This window comes from Mustela lutreola, chromosome 1 (genome assembly GCF_030435805.1).
Source record: "Mustela lutreola isolate mMusLut2 chromosome 1, mMusLut2.pri, whole genome shotgun sequence".
In the NCBI taxonomy this organism is placed as follows: Eukaryota; Metazoa; Chordata; class Mammalia; order Carnivora; family Mustelidae; genus Mustela; species Mustela lutreola.
Genome location: NC_081290.1, coordinates 103615745 through 103636769, shown reverse-complemented (window position 1 = coordinate 103636769; position 21025 = coordinate 103615745). Strand labels below are relative to the sequence as shown.

Here is a 21025-nt window from a genome sequence, read left to right as displayed (position 1 = left end):
CTGCCTACTTGTGATCTCCCTCTGTCAAATAAATAATAAAATCTTAAAAAAAAAAAAGAATTATAATTCTTCCAATCCCCTAAAGCCTTTTCCATGTAATGTTAGACACAGTTATATTCACAGGCAAACCTAGAGTCTTACATGCTCAAAAATAAATAAATATGAACTAATAATTAAGAAAATTACTGAACAAATTTTCATTAATACTGACAGTTATTTGATGTTTAATGTGTATGACTACTAAGAAATTGAAGATAGGCATTGATATAAGCACTGTAAACAAGCAATAAAAATAACAGGAAAGGCATCTGGACATACACACACATAAACACATGCACACTTAATCATAACATTTTTCTACAGACATCCTTTTTCTTATGGTAAAGTTCAGGCCTCAAATGAATTTGTAATTTCTTATTTAATGATGAACACATTTACCTTTATTTCTAGTATTACTGCAGTTTAGTTCTTGTAAAGTTTTTTCATTTCTACCATGTTTAAGTTAAATCTAAACAACCATTTTTTAAAACATCTGGAACAGACAGGAAAATATATAAATAAAATTTCTTTATTTCTAAAGTGAGACTCAGTCAGTTCAAGTACACTAAACACATCATCTATCAATTAAAAGCAATGCCCTACTATCTGAAGCACTTCCCTTTATAGAAAACAGAAACCTCTGACAAAAATGAGGCAGTGAATTCATGTTTCAACAAACTCCCTCAGGTTTACCTATACTGAGATAGAAAACTTAAAAACAGAAAGCCAAAAATACTCAAAAACAAGATAAGCACAATGGAGACTCAATATGGAACAAAAATACCGGTAAGGTAAAAGCAAGAGGACCATAAGATTTATTGCACATACTAGAATATTTCTGGGACTCTTAATCAAAAGAAAAAAACAGCCAAAAGAAACCAATCCTGAGATGACCCATGCAAATGAGGATTTTAAAGTACTTATTACTAACACAGTCAAGGATATTCAAAAAAATATGATTATGAAGGATTGAACATGTGGAAATTTTAGTTAAGGAGGAAAAATTATACAACTATCAGAAAAAAGAATCATATGAGGGAGTATATGAAAAGAAAAATCAGATGGGCTTAATAGCAGAACTTGGACTTGACCAAAAAAAAAAAAAAAAAAAAAACACAGAAGTAGAAGACAAAAACAATCAAAATTATCCTGTCTGAAGAAGAGTAAGGAATAAAGACCGTAAAGACATAAAGAGAGCTTTAGGAACCAGTGAGACAACAGAAAGTGGTCTAAAATATATGTATTAGGAGTCTCAGAATGAAGGTGAGAGAATGGGTAAAAAAGATTACAGTAAGTAATTTGGATTTTACCCAAATGTGGTAAAAACATGAACATGAAGATCTGCAAAGTTCATATATCCTAAGCAGGATAAATATAATGGAAAGGACAGCTCAGCGTATCACAGAAAAACTGCTGAAATCTAAAAATAGAGAAAATCATAAAAATAGTCTGAGGAAAACATTATATACTGGATAATAATACATTAACTGTTGATTTATTATTAGAAACAGTGGAGAATAAAAGAAAATGGAACACCTTTACAAAAATCTCTTTAACTGGGGCGCCTGGGTGGCTCAGTGGGTTAAGCCGCTGCCTTCAGCTCAGGTCATGATCTCAGGGTCCTGGGATCGAGTCCCACGTCGGGCTCTCTGCTCAGCAGGGAGCCTGCTTCCTTCTCTCACTCTCTATCTGCCTGCCTCTCTGCCTACTTGTGATCTCTGTCTGTCAAATAAATAAAATCTTAAAAAAAAAAAATCTCTTTAACTCAAAATTCTATATCCATTGAAATTATACTTTCAAAACGAAGGCAAGAAAAAACAGTATCAGATCAATGAAATGGAGAGAATTCATCACCAGCAGAACTGCGCTACAAAAAAATGCTGAACTCTTCATGTTGAAGATAAATGACAACAAATGGAAACTACAGATCTTCAGCTTCTTTTCATTTTCTTAACAAAATATATAGGTATGGACATGGCAAATATGGGGGTAAATGTAAAAAATTGTGTGTGCGTGTGTGTGTTTCTTCTGGTTTCCCAAATTTCACAAATCAATTTGTGTTTGAGAGATAGATGCAATTCAGCGTAATGGTCCCTCAAAATTTGCAAATTACAGGCATCAGCATCAATAAAGTAATGACAGTGCCAAAAAAGAAAAGTCAGAATTTTAAGTATAAATATCTTCTCCTTTAAAATAAGTGAAAATTTGCCCATTTTGGATTTATTATTTTCAGATTTTGCTCAATACACTCATCTATCCATTTATCAATAACTACATGCATATTCACTTATTCATCAATTTTAAAAAATCTATTGAGCACCTATAACATGCCAGGCATTATAACAAGCCTTGTACTGGAAAAATTACTGCTAAATACCTAGACACAAATCTAACATAAAATGTAACAAGATCTTCACAATAATCTACAAGTACTTTACTAAAAGAAATAATAGAACTCCTGAATAAATGACAAAATATATAAATATATTCATTGATGCAAACATTTATTAATGATAGCATAAATCCTTGACAATTTGATCCCAAAATTTGCACAGAGTAAAGCACAAGAAAAACCAAGACAAGTCTGAAAAAGTAAAACTAAAAGAGAAAGATTTGTCTTGCAAATGTTTTATTATGAGGCTATAGTAATTAAATAATATGGCACTGGCTCAGGAATAGATCACTGACACTAAACAGAATCCAGAAACAAACTCTTGGTATAAATAAGAATGCAATATATGATAAAGGAGACATTTCAAAACAGTGGGAAGAAAACAGATTTTTCTGGTAAGTGGTGTTGAAAAAATCATACATATGGAAAAAATAAAATTCCACATAGACTAAAGATCCAATTGTTAAAAAAAAAATATAAAAGAACAAAGAGGAAACAAAAAGAAAAACATCTTTTTGACTATGTAAGAAATCCTTAAGAAACAAAATGTTGAAGTCATGTATAAAAATGATGGACAAAAAGAATATATCAAAATTGAAATCTCTAGAAGCCAAAAGGCCACAGTTTCTCTGAAGATGGGGAGAAAATATTTGCAGCCTAAATGATAAAGAATTAACTACCAAAATATCCAAGGAATTTCCATATATCAATAGAATATATCATCTCAGTAGAAAAATGGTGAGCACCAAAATACTAGCCAACAGGATCCAACAGTACATTAAAAGAATTATTCACCATGACCAAGTGGGATTTATTCCTGGGCTGCAAGGTTGGTTCTATATCCACAAATCAATCAAGGTGATACAATACATTAATAAAAGAAAGAACAAGAACCACATGACACTCTCAGCAGATGCTGAAAATGCATTTGACAAAGTACAGCATCCTTTCTAGATCAAAACTCTTCAAAGTGTAGGGATAGAGGATACATACCTCAGTATCATCAAAGCCATCTATGAAAAACGACAGTGAATATCATTCTCAATGGGAAAAAACTGAGAACTTTTCCGCTAAGGTCAGGAACATGGCAGGGATGTCCATTATCACCACTGCTATTCAACCTAGTACTACAAGTCCTAGCCTCAGGAATCAGACAACAAAAAGAAATTAAAGGCATCCAAATCGGCAAAGACGAAGTCAAACTCTCACTCTTTGCAGATGATATGATACATTATGTGGAAAACCCAAAAGACTCCACTCCAAATCTGCTAGAACTTGTACAGGCATTCAGTAGTGTGAGGATATAAAATCAATGCACAGATATCAGCTGCATTTCTGTACACCAACAATAAGACAGAAGAAAGAGAAGTTAAGGAGTCAGTCCCATTTATAATTGCACCCCAAACCATAAGATACCTAGGAATAAACCTAACCAAAAAGGCAAAGAATCTGTATTCAGAAAAGTAGAAAGTACTCATGAAAAAAATGGAGGAAGACACAAAGAAATGGAAAAGCGTTCCATGCTCATGGATTGGAAGAATAAATACTGTGAAAATGTCTATGCTACCTAAAGCAATCTACACGTTTAATGCAATCCCTATCAAAATAGCATGAATTTTTTCAAGGAAATGGAACAAATAATCCTAAAATCTATGTGGAACCAGAAAAGACCTTGAATAGCCAGAAGAATGTTGAAAAAGAAAGCCAAAGTCGGTGGCATTACAATTTCAGATTTCAAGCTTATTACAAAGCTGTCATTATCAAGACAGCATGGTTCAGGCATAAAAACAGACACATAGATCAATGGAACAGAACAGAGAGTCCAGAAATGGACCCTCAACTCTATGGTCAACTAATCTTCGATAAAGCAGGAAAGAATGTCCAATGGAAAAAAGACAGTGTCTTCAACAAATGGTGTTGGGAAAACTGAACAGCCACATGCAGAAAAATGAAACTGGACCATTTCCTTACACCACACATGAAAATAGACTCCAAATAGATAAAGGACCTCCATGTGAGAAAGGTATCCACTAAAATCCTTGAGGAGAACACAGGCAGCAACCTCCTCGACCTCAGCTGCAGCGGCTTCTTCCTAGGAACATCGTCAAAGGCAAGGAAAGCAAGGGCAATAAACTACTGGGACTTCATCAAGATCAAAAGCTTTTGCACAGCAAAGGAAACAGTTAACAAAACCAAAAGACAACTGACAGAATGGGAGAAGATATTGCCAAACGACGTATCAGAAAAAGGGCTAGTATCCAAAATCTATAAAGAACTTATCAAACTCAACACCCAAAGAACAAATAATCCAATCATGAAATGGGCAGAGGACATGAACCGACATTTCTGCAAAGACATCCAGATGGCCAACGGACACATGAAAAAGTGTTCCACATCTCTTGGCATCAGAGAAATACAAATCAAAATCACAGTGAGATACCACCTCACACCAGTCAGAATGGCTAAAATTAACAAGTCAGGAAATGACAGATGCTGGCGAGGATGTGGAGAAAGGGGCTCCTACACTGTTGGTGGGAATACAAGCTAGTGCAGCCACTCTGGAAAACAGCATGGAGGTTCCTCAAAAAGTTGAAAATGGAGCTATCCTATGACCCAGCAGTTGCACTACTGGGTACTTACCCTAAAGATACAAATGCAGTGATCCAAAGGGGCACATGCACCCAAATATTTATAGCAGCAATGTCTACAATAGCCAAACTTTGGAAAGAACCTAGATGTCCATTAAAGATGAATGGATAAAGAAGATGTGGTGTGTGTGTATGTGTGTGTATATATATATATATATGTATATGTGTGTATATACACACACATACACACACACAATGGAATACTATGCAGCCATCAAAAGAAAGGAAATCTTGCCATTTGTGACCATGTGGATGGAACTAGAGGGTATTATGATTAGTGAAATAAGTCAATCAGAGAAAGACAATTATCATATGACCTGAGAAAGTTGAAAGGCAATGTGGCGGGCTTATGGGGTAGGAAAGGAATAAATGAAACAAGATGGGATCGGTAGGGAGACAAACCCTTAGAGACTCTTAATCTCATAAAACAAACTGAGAGTTGCCGGGGGGAAGAGAGTAGGGAAAGGGTGGTAGGGTTATGGATATTGGGGAGGGTATGTGCTATGGTGAGTGCTGTGAACTGTGTAAACCTGGCGATTCACAGACCTGTACCCCTGGGTCTAATAATACATTATATGTTAATTAAAAAATTTTAAAATTAGAAAAAACGAAAACAGAAAAATGGTGAGCAATATGCATAGGCAATTCACAGAAAGGAAGATACAAATAGCTAATAAATAAATGAAAAAGACTTCTATCCCAGCACTAAGTAGAATAATACAAAGTTAAATGAAGATACCATTTTTCATCTATCAGATTGGCAAAACAAATTTTTTAAATGCTTGGTAATAGTTTGTCATTGAAGTTTCAAAATTTGTAGATTAGGTATTATTTATGTCCTTCATACAAATTAGGAAACTGGGGTTACAAAATCTGCTCAGGATCTCAAAGGACAGAGTAACAACCTCAATAGCTTTAAATCTAGGGTAACAGCTGTAGGTGTGTGTGGCGGGGGAGGGATAGCCCCAAATTTGATTAAGTGATTACATCTCCTACTTAAATGTATACCAAATCTACTATCAATTATTCTAGATTTCAAGACCTGAATATCCAACCAGCAGAGGATCAGCTAATAGAATGATTCTCTACTTGGATAAATCTAGAAGATCACCCAAGGAGCTTTATCAAACTACACATACAGATGCACATTTCTTACTTCCTATCCATATCCCCAAACTAAGAATCACCTGTACTTCCATGAAGAAAATCTGGAGAAAAAAATTAAAACGCTGGTTTTATCTGGTTTATTTCCACCAAACCAAACCATGAAGGGAAGGAAGCATATAATCAGCTGAGGATTTTTTTGTTTTTATTTTTAGATAAAAATCAGTAACACAAATGTAATGCCATATCTTTGTTCACATTATTTAAAAGAGAAAAAACATTAGGAAATGGTCACATGCTTGAAATTTTGTCCAGGGAGGATTTAAAAAAAAAAAAAAAGAGAGGAAGAAAGAAAGAAAGGAAAAAGAGTTTCCAATTCTATGAGACTTTACCAAAGGAAATGATGCAAATGCACAAAGCTCTCCTTCCAATTCCAGAGCTGCTGCACTCACAGAGCTTAGCATGTGCACAAGTGGCCTCTAAACAAAATCCGTGGGAAGCAAGAACATATGTTTCTAATGATTTCTTAGAAACATTCACAAGAAACAACAGTTCCATTCCATAACACTTACTGTATTTTCTGCATCACAAACAGAGGCTAGAGTTTCTAGCCTCTAACTACTATCTACTACTAACTATCACAAACTGAGCTAGAGCTCAGTGAATTAATAGTCTGAATAGTTTCTGTTAGATCTGACTCAGATCTCTTTTCACACTGCTCTATGCATCCAGGCTTCATAGCACAGACTGAGGCAGCAACCCTCATTTTGTTGACTTTTCCTTCTCCGTTACCCTTTTCTACCAATTCTACTCTTATCAACACCTGTACTAGAATATATTAATATCAAGAAAAATAATGGAAATTAACATACATCAAAAAAAGTCATACCAAACAAGGTAATTCTACACAGAGGCCTATTTGTACTGTATCAGAAAAACCTCCTGGAAAAGAGCTGGTAGATCTTTTTCCCGAAAATATAAATATTCATTGCCATTTCACAAGAAACTTTGTATGATCAGTAAAATAAAAACTATCTAGGTGCCTTGTACATAGCAGAAATTCAAATTTTTTCTAATCTAATTTTAATTTGAAGCATATAGCAAAGTGGCTAAATATTCAGGTTTTGGGTTGCAAAGCCCTCCAATGAAGTTCCAGCTCCATCATCTAAAAGTTACCTTAGCGTAAGATTTGCCAGGCACCTGGGTGGCTCAGTGGGTTAAGTGTCTGCCTTCAGCTGAGGTCCTGATCTCAGGGTCCTGGAGTTGAAGCTCCCGGCTCAGTGCACAGTCTGCTTCTCCTTCTCCCACTGCTCTGCCCCCTGCTTGGCATGTGCTCTCTCTCTTTCAAATAAACAAATAAAATATTTCCAAAAAAAAAAAAAAAAAGTGTCAATGTCCCAAAGAGATCTACCTCGCAATCCTTTAATTTAAACTGTTTCCTTCACCATTATCTTTGAAGATTATTTAGGTGTTTCTACTTTAAAAGAGGCTGAAAATAATGAATTAAAAATATTTCCTAGAACAACCAAAATTTAGAGATTGGTAAATGATCCGTAGGGTTTTTCCCATTAGAGAATCAATCCTGCACTTTTAGAGATGAAGAAACTAAAGCTTCCAGGAGTTACATGATGTTTCCAAGGTCAGTAACTTACACAAGAGAGGATTTTAGAATTTAGGCCTCCCCTACTCTTCCAACACATCACAGGAATATGACTGAAACTTAAAAAGCAATGGAAGACATCAAGATTTCAAAAAGAAGTAAGAGGTTCCCAGTAATTTAATTCTATTCTTAATTATAGTACATTTCACTCAATTCATCCCCGTTCCTCAAACTGCCCCCTCCTAACCCTATCCTTATATACCCATGCCTATTAAGGTATGCCAATTAATGAAATCCGAGGAATGAAGATCAAAAAAAGCCATCTTTTTCCCGGGACCTCTAATCACAAGTATCCCACTGATGCCAAAATTATTTAAGAGCCAATGGTCAGTACTCCCAGAAAGCAACACTGTCCAAGGCTAGGGATACATCTAATTACCCCACTAGTTTTCAGAGGGGTGGTGAGATGTAGTGAAGAGCATGGGCTCTGGAAACCAAATGGTTTCCAGTGGCTCCCTGTATGACGTTAGACAAGTTACAAACCACCCCTAACCCCACAGCAGTGCCTCAGTTTCTTACTCTGAAAAACAAAGTGGGGGGGAGGGGACACTATCACATTTTGGTTGAGCTTGTGTAAACATCAGACAGATAGTCCACAGAAGAACTCAGCATAGTTACTAAACATGCAGGAATTGTTGCAGAAATATTAGAGTTTTGGGGATGACAACGGTGACATGCTAGTTCTCTTTTGTGCCAAAGAGTACATGCACAGAAAAGCAAACTGAACTCTATTCTTTCTGGTTATAAAGGTTAACACAAATTTTCTCCTTTAAGAGTTCTATGCTATTCTCTATTTCTCCCCTAATAACAGTATTAAATTGTGTTTTAGAAAGTAATGAAATCAAACACCATGTTAATTTGCTTATTTTTAAAATAATAATTGCAGGGACACTAGACGTTCATTTAGAAAATGAAAATTTGAGCCAAACAGATTTGGTTTTCACATGTTTATTACTGTCTTGAAAGACATAAGGGAACCACGTAGTTTTATTTGACTTTAAAATTTTTCTTTTTTTAAAAGATTTTATTTATTTATTTGACAGAGAGAGAGCATGAGAGGGGAGAAGGTCAGAGGGAGAAGCAGACTCCTTGCTGAGCAGGGAGCCCAATGCGGCACTCGATTCCGGGACTCCGGGATCATGACTTGAGCCAAAGGCAGTTGCTTAGCCAACTGAGCCACCCAGGCACCCTGACTTTTAAATTTTTCTGCATGTAAGCTGAAACTGTACGTATATCAAATACATATACATTATGATAATTCTAAGACAAGTATGATGCCTGCCTTTGAAAATTTTTCAACTGCCTCATTTTAAATAATCCCTTTTTCACTCATGCAGTTTATTAATTCCAGAATGTATCTATATCAACATAGTTGTTCTGATTTCAATTTTTTTTCTAATTTTTCATTTTATAAAACTGCAATATCACTGCACGAGCAACATTTAAATAAAGAGGAGAACTAACAATAGTTTTCATTTAATACTCTGAAAGTTGAAGTGGCTTCTGGGCCTATATTAATTCCTAATACGTTACTTCACCTGACATAAGGTCCTCAGGCATCACTGGCAGGTCTGAAGAGGCTCAAACATCTGTTTGGAGAATATGTGAAGCTCTACATTACAGAAGGTGGTTAATTTAACCAAAAGAGAAATTACACATGCCCTAGCTTTTCAATCTTTTTAAAAAGCTCCGAACTTGTTTATTTCATAACCAAGCGCTATTATCTCTAATGGCCAAGGCATTCTCTAGTAACAATTTAGGAGCCCTGGGAGTCTTTTTAACTCTTTCAGGCCATTAAGGTACCATTATGAGCATTAGAGCCTGGAACCTAATTACAGTGTATTAAATGGTCTTAGTGCTCTTCAGGTGTTAATGAGCTAGCCAAAGTGAGCAATTTTCTATCAGGGAGTACAAAGAATTTGTTTTTTAAATGTTATTTAGACTATTTTTAGATTTTCACAGTGGCTACTCTAGTTTCAGAAGGCAAAACTTGGAAGATTCAAATAATAAGATTAAAGTTACAGAACTATAGCCAGCAACCGCAGCTTCTTTCTAATTGAAATACGTTCTCTGATGCAATGGCTAGTTTCAAATTAGTCACGTCAAAATTAAAAACTATAAATATTAGAAGAGGCTATTATAGTCTACCAAAGTTTGTACATACATTCATTTGGATCAAAAAAGTTCCTTCATAATAAAACCACCCTAAAACGTCCTGGCAGAATCATAATTCAACAAATTAATAAAGCAAAAAATAAATTAATTTTTAAAATATATATGAAAATGTGGAAGGACATACTGTCTATAAATTAAAACAGACTTCTCTGTTTTCAAAAAAGAAAAAATAGGCACTGATCATGTCAAAAACAGCTTCTTTTTCTTAAAGTAGTGAAAATTAATAAGGATTTGTTTTTATAATTGTCTAAGTAACAATGAAAGTGTGTAAAAGGTAATTAAAAAATTCTCTATCAATTTCTGCATTACACAAATCCTCAGAAAACTAAAGAATTTAAAAAATTCCAGATAGTTACTCTTTCCTACATGGTTTTAATCTTTCCTGTTGATCCATCTAATAAAAATGCCAAGAAGTATACAGACAACAAATATTTAAACAGTCATACAATCATTTACTCCTTTGTGATTAAAAATATCAATTCATATATACTAATTTATATTTAAAGTTACAGCATTATACATCAAAGTTATTTAAGAAGAAAGTGACCAAAAAAGACATTTCTAACATGTATGGACTCAGAATCAATCTTCCATGCATTTTCTTTAAAGAATTCTGGGAAATGTATACTGGCCAACAATAAAAATGGAAAACAAAAAAAGAGGATATGAAAGAATCTAAGAAAAAACAGAACTATTAAGCCAGGGCAGTTGAAAGAGCCTTGTGATGATCGCTGTGTGGCAAGCTGTTCTCTCATGTCCATAACTAGTCTTTCAATAAGAAGTATGAGAAAGGAGGTAACTAATATTCACATAAAGACTGTAAATGCTAGTTGTTATTTTTCAATTTTCAGATTCAAGATGTCAAACATAAAAAAACAGTTAAAGAACAGAATTTAAACATTATAAATTTAGACATACAGAGCTAACATACAGTTCAGAGAAGCTGGTCTGTAAAAAAGAAAGAAATAACACAGAAACCTCAATGCCCTAGTTCTATACAGCAACCACGTTACTGTTCAAAATTAATGAAGCAATAAATAGAGCTTAACGTATAATGCTTAGAGTTATTAAGATAATCGAAGACAAAAATATGGTAACAAAATTCAAATGTTTAAGAAGTTAAATTCCTTTGGTTTTCAAAGGAGCAACCGGAGTCAAAAGGGAAAAAACATAAATTAAGAGAGGTTTAAGGGCGCCTGGGTGGCTCAGTGGGTTAAGCCGCTGCCTTCAGCTCAGGTCATGATCTCAGGGTCCTGGGATCGAGTCCCGCATCGGGCTCTCTGCTCAGCAGGGAGCCTGCTTCCCTCTCTCTCTCTCTCTGCCTGCCTCTCCATCTACTTGTGATGATTTCTCTCTGTCAAATAAATAAATAAAATCTTTAAAAAAAAAAAATAATAAAAAAAAAAAAAAAGAGAGGTTTAAGTACAATGCTTTGAGTAGAGAAGCAACCACTCAAGAGAACTAAAAACATGGGGAGGAAGAGATGAGAAGTCAGACAGGGGATGAGAAGTGGGAAGGAGAATTTTACTTTTTATTTCATATACCTTTATTTTATACTTCTGAGTTTTTATTTCAAAGTATATGATTATTTTTATAATTAAAAATACCATCCACAATCCTTTGTTTTAATTTTAAAAGGGACACATTAAAAATTTTTAAACATATTGCCAAACTGAAGATTATATATTGTTAATTTTCAAAGATGTAGAGACAGAACAGCAAAAATTTTTAATATCTGTTAGCTAATATTTTTGCTAGTTAATATTTAATCATGACACCAAATATACATTTTTATCTTACTGTAATAAGATCATAGGTTGTTACAATAGGCATTTCATCTCATCTCGAAATCAAGAAATGCTAGGGTCCCCCCTCCCCTGCAGAAGTTCTATTTTTAACCTGTAACATCATATAAAATAAGTTATGTGCTTATAATACTTAAGCTCCTGTTGAATTATAAGTTAGGTGCCTTTAGAAGATAGATTGTTATAAGAGAAAGCTATAAAACAGTATAATTAAATCACATAAAATGATCTTCTAAAAAATTCCTTCACAAATTTAGAAAGCTTTCAACGTCTGCAATTCCTGAGCATCTCTCCGTTCTCATCCCCTCTAATGCCCACCCCCCTTTAATAGGTGTTAATGAAAACACAGACAACACCAGGCTAAGTAATAAAGAAAAAAGTTAAGCTTAAGAATGGTTTCTGTCCAGGGGCGCCTGGGTTGCTCAGTTGGTTAAAGCCTCTGCCTTCGGCTCAGGTCATGATCCCAAGGTCCTGGGATCAAGCCCCACACCACAAGCCCCACAAGCCCCAGATCGGGCTCTCTGCTCCGCAGGGAGCCTGCTTCCTCCCCTCTCTCTCTCTCTGCCTGCCTCTCTGTCTACTTGTGATTTCTCTCTGTCAAATAAATAGAATCTTAAAAAAAAAAAAAAGGGTATCTGTCCATTAACATTTGCTTAAGCAGCAGGACAACAACAACTCTTCTTTTGTCTGAAATAGTTGAGAGAACATTGGATAATGTTTGGAGACATAGTAAACATAAATCAAAACTTGAGTTTGAATTAAAAATAAAGGCTCCTCTGTAGGGTATCCAGTATTCCATGATTCATTATTTTTTAAAAAATTAATACTACAGTTTTTTCAGCCTTTTACTTTGTACCTGCATCTATTCCTTGGGTCATTGTAAAATAAGAAAGAAAAGAAAATTCAAAAAAGATATGTAGAATCCATTACAATAATGTGAAGGTAAAAAGAATGAGAAGTAATAGAAGAAAACACAACTCCTAAAACTACAAAACTTACTTTACAAACTCTAGATATATAAGAGTTATTACTTCAGGTATTATCCAGAGTGAACACTATACAAATATCCTTCAAGTAAGTAATACCCATTTTCCCTCTGTATACCTTACTCCTTCAGGAAATAAATACAAAACAAATGTAAGCATACCACTTCAGAGCAAAGTATATCAATAACACTCATCTAATCTTTTAATTTTAGGATTTTTAAAATGTATTTTGAAGAAGCACTCTTCTATTTTTTTATGAGGATATGTGTTTCTTCTGGTGGAATGGAAAAAAAGTCCTTTTTTCTTTCAAAACCAGTTCTTGTAATTATTCTAGTCTGATGTCAGCTCAACCTAAGTAAATTTCAGTATTTCTGCATGTCTTTTTGTATAAGCATACACTAAAAAAATTCAGAAGATGCCAAAGCGCATAGTCATCTCCATTCAAGATACAAGCAGAATTAAAGTTAAAAGAGAGTTAAAATTTTTCATTCTAATTCTTGGGGAATTCAAGAAGGAGGTACGGTACTTAGCCTTATGTAATCTGGTTTCAATCCTGCTAGTTAGAAAACCCATATTACTATAATCAAGTATGAACTGCTTCATACAGTACTAGAGGTAGACAATGGACACTATAATCAAAAATGAGTTCAAATCATGGTTGTACTATTTAATGGATGTGCAAACTTGGGCAAATTATTTAAATCCCTGGAGCACCTTTTAGATTAAGAATAGTAATATGCACTAGAACAGGTACAATGCTTTGCATATGCGGAGAGTTTAAAAAGTTAAATTGTATCCACAACAAGACTGGGCTAAAGTAGAGTGTATTCCACCTAACAAATAATTTCATTCAGGCTTTCAGCCTCTCCAGTTTCAAGGGGGAATCCCTTAGCAGAGTTTCATGACTTCAGGGTGTCAAATCACAAATTGATTAGTTAGTGGGTTTGTTTTGGCTGTGCTGTTGCACCATTATATTACCAGTTCTCAACTGAGCAGCAGTTAACCTATTAAAAAATGTTAACTGTGTATTTTCCTCTTCTCACATACGTATCCATGAGAAATATGGCAATAAAGAAACCCAGGTAAAGTAGTAAGACGGACAAGAAATATATATGGTTATGGACTCAAGTCTCATATTTTAATTGTAGTTTTTCTGCTTTAGTATTGCCCCTGAGGTTACTTGTACTTCCCCTCACCAGACCCTTTCTTTTCTCAATTACATGCAAGAATGGCATAAAATCTCTGGCTGTTCCATGCACAAGGAAAGGTTTTTAAATGCACATAAATTAAGAGAGGTTAACACATGAAGTGTCAATGAATTTCAGTCAATTCAGAAATGATGTATTTTCCAGATAAGAACTGAAGTCTAAAGGGAACCAGGAACCTGAAAAAGAATGAAACTGAAAGAAAAAAAGGTAGATAAATAGGGGGGAAAGAGTCAAAGAATAATAATAGTGGCCATATTTTTAACAGTCAATACATGACAGTCAGATGCTTTTAGTAAATCATCTCTTACTGTCAGTAAGCTCACAAGTAGGTAGAACTCCCTCCCTTTATAGGTGACAAACCTGAATTTGAAAGGGGTTAAATGATCTACCCAAAGTCCCTCAGGCAGGAAGTAGCAAAGAACTCAAATTGAGGTCTGTCCAACTCCAAAGAAAGTCAACTCTTTATCATACCAAGCTATTTCTGGGACATCAAAATTTTGTCAAAGAGCAGTTACCTTTCCCCCCATTTTTGCACAGATTATATCTTTGATCAACACTACTCCCTTAGTTTTCTTCCTGTTACCCAAATGCACAAAACAGAGATTTAAAGGCGGGGGTGGGAGGGGGTGGGGGGGAGGATGGGAAAGGCAGGGAGGGAGGGAGGGAGGAGGGAAGGAGAAGGGAACCCCGTAGTGTGCACTTTCTTAGTCTGAAGTACCACCTGTTCTCTGATATCCTTTTCTCTCTTTTTATGACCCAACTCAGACACAATCATAACTGACTACCCTTTACATTCTGTGGATGGAGACTGAATAACAAAACAAAACACACAAATTTAACTCCCAAATATATACATTGTATTTCAGATGAGACCCTTTTAAAATCTAAGAATTCCAATGACATACTAATTTACTTCTATTTCTGGAAAGTTACAGACTTACCATGAAACTTTGAGGCTTCGGGATCATTCACATTGATAGCAATTATTTTCCAATCTGTTTCACCCTGATCAATAAGAGCCAAAATTCCAAGGATCTTGACATGAATAATCTCTCCACAAGAAAGAACCTTTAAAGAAAAAAGAAATTCAGCATTTGCAAGGTTTTGGAAATTTACTCATACATTATAAAAGCCCATGTGAAAGATTAAAAACACTATAGACTGAAACTTAATAAAGCTTTAAAAATTAAAGATAATTTTAAAACAGTCATAAAGCCTTTCATGATAGAATTCCCTTTTAGAATTAAGTTTCTTGATCCCTTTTTGGAAACTGAAGTTATTTATATATCTTGAAATTTAATGTACTAGGCCTAGAAACTCATCCTAAACAGAAAATAAAGCCATATATATCATTACATACTTTAAATAAAGCTTGCTTCTGCTGCTTGGGGATAAAAAAGAGACCTGAAAATCCTTCTAAATTGCTTTTTTGGAAACCACATTTATCAGTTACTACTGAAAAGTAAATTTTTAACATATTAGAGTATAGCCTTAAGAAGATGATGAGTGACAGTAAAAGAATTAACAAGTTAAAATACCGATTAAAAAAGGTTTCACAAAATGCTTTAAAAAGATTTTAAAGGAAATCAAGAAACTGCATGATGTTGAAGCAGATGTTCCATGTGTTAAAGAAAGTTATTTCAGTGGTTCCCTCAAGTTGCCAATGACAGGTTTATATGCATGCATCCTTTCTATATCCTTTTATTTTTAAAGGTTTGGTTTGCTCTACAGAATTTACTGCAAGCCAAAATTTGAACACATGCTTTGGAACAAATTCCTTCATGACTCAAAAAGCAGCTTTTACATTTGGAAAGCAAGGTATACAAAAGAAAAGTCACTTTGCGTCTTGAAATTTGAGAGGAAAAAGAAAAAAAACAGATCTGAAACCATGAAGTCAAATAAATAATCCTTTCAGAACATTTGCAAAATGAATCTAAAATCTTAATATAAATCTACATGAATCTGTAATTAGTTGTAACTAATTACACAAAAGATTAGTGTGACTTTATAAAGTAAAATCTTACTTTTAGGGAAATATGCACAATTATATTAACCAGACTGACATGTTTACGCTCTACTACTCACCACCATTTAAACACTATTCAATAGAAAGAAAGAAGCCGGTTCTCAAAGGTTTCCAGTCTTACTAGGGAGACTTACACACCTCATGCCAGGAGATCCTTTATAAAACAAAAATGTTCAAATCTGAAGTTTCTACATAATTACCAGTGTAAGGCTGGACACAATGGATAACTCAGCGATAAACTAGATCACGGGTTCCCAACCAGAGGCAATTTTTGCCCTCTACAGACTACCTGGCAATGTCTGGAAACATTTTTGATTGTCAAAAATGGGGAGGTATTTCTAGCATCTAGTGGGAAGAGGCCAAGGATGCCGAACAGAACCATCCCCTATAAAAGAATTATCCATCCAAAATGTCAACAGGTCCAATGAAGACCCTACAGAAGACTTTGGTGGTAGGGGTGTCGTATCAGATGTATAGTTGTTTGTTTGTTTGTTTTTTTAAAGATTTTATTTATTTATTTGACAGAGAGAAATCACAAGTACACTGAGAGGCAGGCAGAGAGAGAAGGAAGCAGGCTCCCCGCTGAGCAGAGAGCCCGATGCGGGACTCGATCCCAGGACCCCGAGATCATGACCCGAGCCAAAGGCAGCGGCTTAACCCACTGAGCCACCCAGGCGCCCCAGATGTATAGTTTTTAAAAGCGCAATACAAATTGTTGTTTTTTTTTTTAAGATTTTATTTATTTATTTGACAGAGAGAGATCACAAGTACACTGAGAGGCAGGCAGAGAGAGAGGAGGAAGCAGGCTCCCTGCTGAGCAGAGAACCTGATGTGGGGCTCGATCCCAGGACCCTGGAATCATGACCTGAGCCGAAGGCAGAGGCTTAACCCACTGAACCACCCAGGCGCCCCAAATTGTTTTATTTTTATTTACAAAAATTAATAATTTACTTTGAAATTTCATACAACATAAGAGAAGATTTGAGATGTTTATGGTTACAAGGGCTAATAGGAAGCATGTCTGGGGGTTACCAAGTTTTATCAGAATGATACAAGTGCTCCGATCTCATAAGCAACAGAAAGGGATTAGACAAACCACTGTCTTGCTATAATTCCTTTAAAGACTGGAAAGGAAACTCTCAGACAAACCAAAAACTCAGAATAAGAACTTAAGAACAAATGGTAAAATTCTTATGAACTTTCTACAATATACTCTAAATCAATTCAACAAATGTAGGCAGAGCACATAGTGTTAGACTACCAACTGAATAACACATAATCCCTCAAGGAATTTCAACAACCTTAAAAATTTCTACATATGTGGTTCTAAATTATCAACTTTCAAGACTTTGCTCCCTTCCCTCTGTCCATTTACAACATAGTGTTCAAAGACGCTTTCTCCCATTATGTTCCTTACAGATGATTGAAGGACTCTTCACACAGCCAGACACAAAAAAAGGAGCACTGTACCAACAACAACCAAACTGTTCTTTAGATGGTGATTAACACTTACTTCATATTTACTTAATGGTACTTCAGGTCTCATTAACTAAAGGAATAAACTGTACTGGCTATAAGATGAAATCTACTTTTCCAGGTTAATTATAAAACTATCAATCTACCCTTCCCAGGAAACTACTGTGTCCAGCAGGGTCTACCACTGAAAAATGAGTTGAGATTCTAAAACAATGTAGGTGTGCCTCAAAGGTTTTAGGCAGAATCAGACTAGGGTTCTTACCACTTTTCTAGCTATTATGTAAAGATTTCAAAAGAGAGGATTTTTAAGTCTTAATTATTATGAAGCTGAATTCTTTATTCACCATTTCTAAAGGTGATATTAGGCAAATAATTTCCCACCATTATGTTAGAACTTGGTTTCTCAACAGTGAAAGGGAGATTATATCACTTATTCCTTGAAGTGAAGAGCAAAGGCTACAACACATACATGAACTAGAACATAAAAGGTCTCCTACAAATATTATTACTTTTTTCTCTCTGGGCTCTACATGTATTTAACAGCTCACACCAGTCAACTGCTAACTTCTCAGGGGCCTGGTATGAGCAGAAGAGAACAGTGGTCTACAATAAAAGTTCTATGCTAATTCTCAACTTGAATGAGCTAAAACTGCAGCTGGGCCCAAACAATATAAGGAAACCATGGAAAGTAAACCGCTTAAAGCCTGTTATACCATATATCTACTGTCATGAACTATGACAGACCTACAGCCTTAAAACAATGTAAATTTATTGTCTCATAGTTTCCATGGGTCTTCTAAATTCCAAGTACAACATGGCTACATTCTCTGCTTACTACCTGACAAGACCAAAATCAAGGTGTTGTAGAGGCTGGAATCTGATCTAAAGGTTCTAAAAATGAATCCACCTAAATTTGGTTCCTTGTACTTGTAAGACTGAGGTCCCCATTAACTTGCTGGCTGTCAACTAGGGACTGCTCTAGGCAACTAGAAACCAACTACATTCCTTTTCATACATCCCCACCTCCATCTTCAAACCAGCAATGGAATATCAGTCCTTCTCACACTTTGAACCTCCAAGTTCCTCTTCTGCCAGCAGTAAGACTAAGCTCCTTACTTTTAAGGGCTCATTTAATTATACTGGATCTGCATGGAAAATCCAGGAGAATACTTCTGTAAACTGCTATGTAAAATAATATAACCAAGAGAATGAGATATTACCATATTCATAGATTCCAGGATTAGGGCAGACATCTTTGAGAGGCCACTCTAGAAACCCTGCCTCCCATATCAAGTTCTACCAAAAGAAAATAAAAAGGAAAAGCTATATTCAGGAAAACATTTAACTATATTAACTGTATAACAGAAAATAAACTGGAAAAAATGTCCAACAAAATAAAAATATTTACATACTTATCCCAAGAAGAAGAATGCATGGAAAGATAAAAATTGTATGATTAGAAGCCCGGGTGATTCAGCTAAGCATCTGCCTTTGGCTCAGGTCATGATCTCAGGGTCCTGAGATTGAGCCCCACATCTGGCTTCCTGTTCAGTGGGGAGCCTGCTTCTCCCTCTCTCTTTCTCTCCCTATTGCTCCCCCTGCCTGTGTTCTCTGTCAAATAACTAAAAAAAAAACTTTTAAAAAAACTGTATGATTTATTGGGATAGGAGGAGTATGAGGGAAGGTTTTATGCTTGATTTTATTTCCATAACATAACTACACTTTTCTTGAACAATAAATATTACTGAGAGAAAGAAAAAAGTCCTAAATATTGAATTTGGGTCAAAGATAAAAACGAAAGTAGGCAAAAATAAGAAAAACTGTTCCCAGGGAAGAAAAATCAAGGGAAATACAATTAGAGAAGAGCTGAACAAATGCACAACCCTCAAGCCAAACAATAGTTGAGAATTAGAGAGAAGGACTTAAAAGCAAACCAGAAAGAAGGAGAATTAGAGGACAACCAAGATAGTATGATATAAGCAAAGTCAAGTGAGGAGACTGTTTCAAGAAGGAAGACAGACTGAACAGTATAAAATATCATGGTAAGTTCAAGTTAGACAAAGTCTACGAAATAAGCCTGAAGGATTTGGCTAAAAAAACGTTAGCAGAGACCTTTCTTCTTCTTCTTTTTTTTTTTTTTTTTTTTTTTTTTGTAAAGATTTTACTTATTCATTTGACAGAGAGAGATCACAAGCAGGCAGAGAGGCAGGCAGAGAGAGAGGAGGAAACAGGCTCCTGGCCAAGCAGGAGGTTGGATGTGGGGCTTGATCCCAGGACCTGGGATCATGACCTGAGCTGAAGGCAGAGGCCTAGCCCACTGAGCCACCCAGGTGCCCCAGCAGGGACCTTTCTTGAAAGCAGTTCATGGAAATGCTGGGGGCATGTAAACAATTTTGAAATAGGTTGAACATTAAGTGGAAAGTAGGAGATGCAGATGAGTGTTGAAAACTCTTTTTATGAGTCTTCAGGTGAAGGGAAAGAAGGCACAGGGGAGGAGGTCAATAAAGAAAGAGAAGTTGTGAATAGAGAACAGGGAAAGGATGAGAAAATCCTGTGTTTCATGAGTCAGGAAGGGACAAGATCTAGAGCACAGGTAGAAGCCCAGGTCTTACCTAAGAAAGACAGTTCTCACAATAAGAGAAGAAAGGCAAGAGGGGTGCCTGGGTGGCTCAGTGGGTTAAGCCTCTGCCTTCAGTTCAGGTCCTGATCCCAGGGTCCTGGGATCGAGCCCCGCATCGGGCTCTCTGCTCGGCAGGGAGCCTGCTTCCTCCTCTCTCTCTGCCTGCCTCTCTGCCTACTTGTGACCTCTGTCAAATAAATAAATAAAATCTTTTTTAAAAAAGAAAGAAAGAAAGGCAAGAAATAATGTTTGTAAACCCTGGTAGTTTGGTAGTCCAAAATGAAGAGATGAGGGAGCTCTTATCTGTTGGTTCCTATGGGCTCAACAAAATTTAAAGACAAAATGTTCTGCTGTTAAGTGAAAACGAAGTGCCAGGAGTCGAATGTCTACAGGGAACAACAATTATTAGTAATAAATGCAGCAGAAAATAGAAAAAGTACCCCAAACACAAAGAATTCTCTAAGTAGCAGCAACCTATGAACTTGTAGGTTTTGTTCTTCCTGAGTAGGTCTTGGCAACCTGGAAGCAGACACAAAATCAAGAGTGCATACAACACCCAGTGCTCATCACAACACAAGCCCTCCCTAGCATTGTATGTGGCTAACTGAACATTTATAAAAAAAAAAAAAAATCAAAATGTGACTTAGGGACACAAAGTGAGCAGATGTTGGAAAAATGGTGCCAATAGAACTATTCAATTTAGGGTTGCCACAAACTTTTATTAAAAACAACAACAACAACAACAACAACAACAACTAGTATCTGTGAAGGAAAATAAAGCAAAGCAAAACAAAATGAAAACAAAACAAAACAAAAAAAAAAATCAAGAGTCCGAGTTGGCTTTATTCAGTATTGAATATCCTGTCTGAATAACGGCTAACGAAGC

The 21025-nt window shown here is 35.6% G+C and overlaps 1 protein-coding gene across 1 annotated transcript in view; it reads right to left on the bottom strand.

Moving 5' to 3' along the window:
- Nucleotides 1-21025, bottom strand: part of PPA2 (inorganic pyrophosphatase 2) — an 87754-nt gene that overhangs the window by 35817 nt on the left and 30912 nt on the right. The window contains exon 7 of the mRNA XM_059171702.1: nucleotides 14959-15085. Coding sequence (XP_059027685.1) covers nucleotides 14959-15085 — 127 coding nt within the window. The remainder of the gene's footprint in view (nucleotides 1-14958; nucleotides 15086-21025) is intronic.